We start from the raw sequence: 4,142 nt of genomic DNA, 5'->3' as shown, positions 1-4,142 counted from the left end.
TTTGCCTCTCCTCCTGTGTGTTCATCTTTTCTCTCCAACTCGACTATAGCGTTCTTGAACGGAAATCAGTATTACCGAGTGACTGAATATACTTTTCACGAGTAAGAAAATCAACTTAGGATTTTTTAACTTTACAGTAATGCGAAAGCAATACGCATTCAGTAGAAACTACTTCGACTTTTGAATTTTGAGCTTTCCTCGGGCCCACCGTATGGGGAAAGACACTTCCTCCTGATGCTGGGTGGCAAAGCCCCAGCTCCCCACCAGCCACGCGACCACACCAGGAGACAGCGGATAGATGCAACCACCACGGACCCAGACAAGCACTCTGCTTGTCAGTACAGTAGTCAATAAATTACACGAGATGGTCAGCACTTTATTAAAAAATAGTCCTTGCATTAGATGATTTTGCCCAACTATAGGCTAACCTAGGTGTTCTGAGTGCACTGAATGTAGGTGAAGCTAAGCAGTGATGTTTGACACGTCAGGTGTATTAAATGCATTTTCAATTTATGATATTTTCAACTTACCATGGGTTTACTGGGACGTAACCCCATGGTAAGTTGAGGAAGATCTGTACAACAGAAGCAGCAGCCAAGGAACCAGTAGGAGAAATAATGGTTTTTATTTAAAGACAGTCACGGCATGGAAGCAACCTAAGTGTCCATCAACAGATGAATGGATAAAGAAGATGTGGCACATATATACAATGGAATATTACTCAGCCATAAAAAGAAATGAAACTGAGTTATTTGTAATGAGGTGGATAGACCTGGAGTCTGTCATACAGAGTGAAGTAAGTCAGAAGGAGAAAAACAAATACCGTATGCTAACACATATATATGGAATCTAAGAAAAAAAAAATGTCATGAAGAGATTAGTGGTAGGATGGGAATAAAACACAGACCTACTAGAGCATGGACTTGAGGACATGGGGAGGGGGAAGGGTAAGCTGTGATGAAGTGAGAGAGTGGCAGGGACATATATGCACTACCAAATGTAAATTAGATAGCTAGTGGGAAGCTGCCGCATGGCACAGGGAGATCACCTCTGTGCTTTGTGACCATGAGAGGGGTGGGATAGGGAGGGTGGGAGGGATGGAGACGCAAGAGGGAAGAGATATGGGAACATATGTATATGTATAACTGATTCACTTTGTTGTAAAGGAGAAACTAACACACTATTGTAAAACAGTTATACTCCAATAAAGATGTTAAAAAAAAAAAAATTGGAGTGAACTTAGAAGCAGAGATGGGGTTGGTCCCAGGGCATTAGATGACAGAGGGTGAGGAGCTGGTCATGGGAGGGAACCAAGTCTGGAGCAAGCCCTCCAAGCTAGTAGGAGGAGCTAAAGCCCAGTTGAGGGTGGGTGGGCAGTGAGGAGGGGGAAGGGGATTCAGCTGATCCTGAAGCAGGGGGCAGCCACAGAGGGGTGATGAGGGAAGAGGTGTACCCGTGCCAGCTGAGGCAGGCTGACGCAGCAGGATGGCTGGCACACGCCCATTGCCGTGAGGCTGCCTGCCCTGCTGAGATGGCTATCGGGGGAGGGTGGGTCCTATCTCTTCCTCCCTCTCCCTTCCCTGGGCTATCTCCTCCATCTCTCGGAGGGCAGGCAGGCTGGGCTCTATTGGCAGAGTGGGAGAGTCCCCAGCAGGACTGGTGCCCAGGGCCACAGGCTAATAGAATTTCCTTGCATTCCTGCCTCTAAAGCTACTAAGCTACCCAGCCTCAGTGGTCTGATTTCAGGGACCCGAAATTATCACCCCTCTCATCCTACATACTTGGTGCTGCCTCAGATTGCTCCCCTGACACTCACTCACTCACTCATTCACTTTATTTTAGATTTGTTGTGGACTAAGAGGCAAAGAGTTGCTGCCCGTCATGGATACTTTAGTCTGAATGAACCACCAATCTCTTTCTAAAAGCTGGCGTGTAGTAACTGGGGAGAAGTGAAAGCATGAGTCTACTTCCAAAGGGAGATCCAGGGCTCTGAGCTGGAGGCTATCCTGTCGCCATCACAGTGGGCCAGTGCCCAGAGGAATGCCGGTGGGAGGGAGGGGGGCGCAAGAGGGAGGAGATATGGGAACATATGTATATGTATAACTGATTCACTTTGTTGTAAAGGAGAAACTAACACACTATTGTAAAACAGTTATACTCCAATAAAGATGTTAAAAAAAAAAAAATTGGAGTGAACTTAGAAGCAGAGATGGGGTTGGTCCCAGGGCATTAGATGACAGAGGGTGAGGAGCTGGTCATGGGAGGGAACCAAGTCTGGAGCAAGCCCTCCAAGCTAGTAGGAGGAGCTAAAGCCCAGTTGAGGGTGGGTGGGCAGTGAGGAGGGGGAAGGGGATTCAGCTGATCCTGAAGCAGGGAGCAGCCACAGAGGGGTGATGAGGGAGGAGGTGTACCCGTGCCAACTGGCACCCCCGCCTCCTCCAGCGCTGTGTGCCCATGGCTGCCTCGTGCCCTGGCTTCCTCGCACCCGTGGGGCAGATGTGTCCCTAGTTTGACCTGCCCCAGGAAGCCCGGGGGGGCAGGCAGGCTGGGCTCTATTGGCAGAGTGGGAGAGTCCCCAGCAGGACTGGTGCCCAGGGCCACAGGCTAATAGAATTTCCTTGCATTCCTGCCTCTAAAGCTACTAAGCTACCCAGCCTCAGTGGTCTGATTTCAGGGACCCGAAATTATCACCCCTCTCATCCTACATACTTGGTGCTGCCTCAGATTGCTCCCCTGACACTCACTCACTCACTCATTCACTTTATTTTAGATTTGTTGTGGACTAAGAGGCAAAGAGTTGCTGCCCGTCATGGATACTTTAGTCTGAATGAACCACCAATCTCTTTCTAAAAGCTGGCGTGTAGTAACTGGGGAGAGGTGAAGGCATGAGTCTACTTCCAAAGGGAGATCCAGGGCTCTGAGCTGGAGGCTATCCTGTCGCCATCACGGTGGGCCAGTGCCCAGAGGAATGCCCCTGCTTCCGTATCTGTTCCCCAGCTTTGCCCACGAACGGGTGATGGAGCCTGCCTGGGGCTTCCTCCTGAGCTCTGACTCTTACCCAGAGGGTAAAAAGTCCTTGGCCTTTCCAGCCACATGCCAGGGGTTTTGTGGCCCAAGCCCAGCCCAAGGCTAGCATGTCTCTGCAGAGGATCGTGAGAGTGTCCCTGGAGCATCCCACTAGTGCAGTGTGTGTGGCTGGCGTGGAGACCCTCGTGGACATTTATGGGTAAGAGCCAGAAGCCTGGGGGTTTGCAAGCCCCTGGTGCTGACCTCTTGGGCTCTACCTGAGAGGTGTGTGGGGCTTCCTCAAGGCTCAGGCCTGACTTGGCTGCCCTCTCCTGAGTCTTGGCCTTGGCATAGCTGCCAATCATGGAAGCTTGGGTCCTTGTCTTTCTCAGCCAGGCTTTTTAAAGAACCCCCGTTAGGGGGTGTTAAGTGTGGGAGACTGAATGGGGGTAGAGAGGCTTCTACTCACTAGATGCCGGTAGCACACCCCCGACTTATGACAACCAAAAACATCTCCGGACGTTGCCAAGTGTGCCCTGGAGGGAAGATCACCCCCAGCTGAGAACCAGTGTCTCAGACTAAGACTTTAAAAATTGGAACATACCCTGAGAAAACCATAATTCAAAAAGAGTCATGTACCAAAATGTTCATTGCAGCTCTATTTACAATAGCCAGGACATGGAAGCAACCTAACTGTCCATCAACAGATGAATGGATAAAGAAGATGTGGCACATATATACAATGGAATATTACTCAGCCATAAAAAGAAATGAAACTGAGTTATTTGTAATGAGGTGGATAGACCTGGAGTCTGTCATACAGAGTGAAGTAAGTCAGAAGGAGAAAAACAAATACCGTATGCTAACACATATATATGGAATCTAAGAAAAAAAAATGTCATGAAGAGATTAGTGGTAGGACAGGAATAAAACACAGACCTACTAGAGCATGGACTTGAGGACATGGGGAGGGGGAAGGGTAAGCTGTGACGAAGTGAGAGAGTGGCAGGGACATATATGCACTACCAAATGTAAATTAGATAGCTAGTGGGAAGCTGCCGCATAGCACAGGGAGATCACCTCTGTGCTTTGTGACCACGAGAGGGGTGGGATAGGGACGGTGGGAGGGAGGGAGA

At 49.2% G+C, this 4,142-nt stretch overlaps 1 protein-coding gene across 1 annotated transcript in view; it reads left to right on the top strand.

The window, feature by feature from the left end:
- Positions 1–3,134: 3,134 nt before the first annotated feature.
- Positions 3,135–4,142, top strand: part of PADI3 (peptidyl arginine deiminase 3) — a 23,988-nt gene continuing 22,980 nt past the window's right edge. Inside the window, 1 exon segment of the mRNA XM_024125329.1 lies at positions 3,135–3,226. Coding sequence (XP_023981097.1) covers positions 3,135–3,226 — 92 coding nt within the window.

The sequence above is a fragment of the Physeter macrocephalus genome, chromosome 3 (assembly GCF_002837175.3).
Source record: "Physeter macrocephalus isolate SW-GA chromosome 3, ASM283717v5, whole genome shotgun sequence".
Classification (NCBI taxonomy): domain Eukaryota; kingdom Metazoa; phylum Chordata; class Mammalia; order Artiodactyla; family Physeteridae; genus Physeter; species Physeter macrocephalus.
Note: the sequence above shows the minus strand (reverse complement) of the source record. Positions and strands in the feature narration are given on the sequence as shown.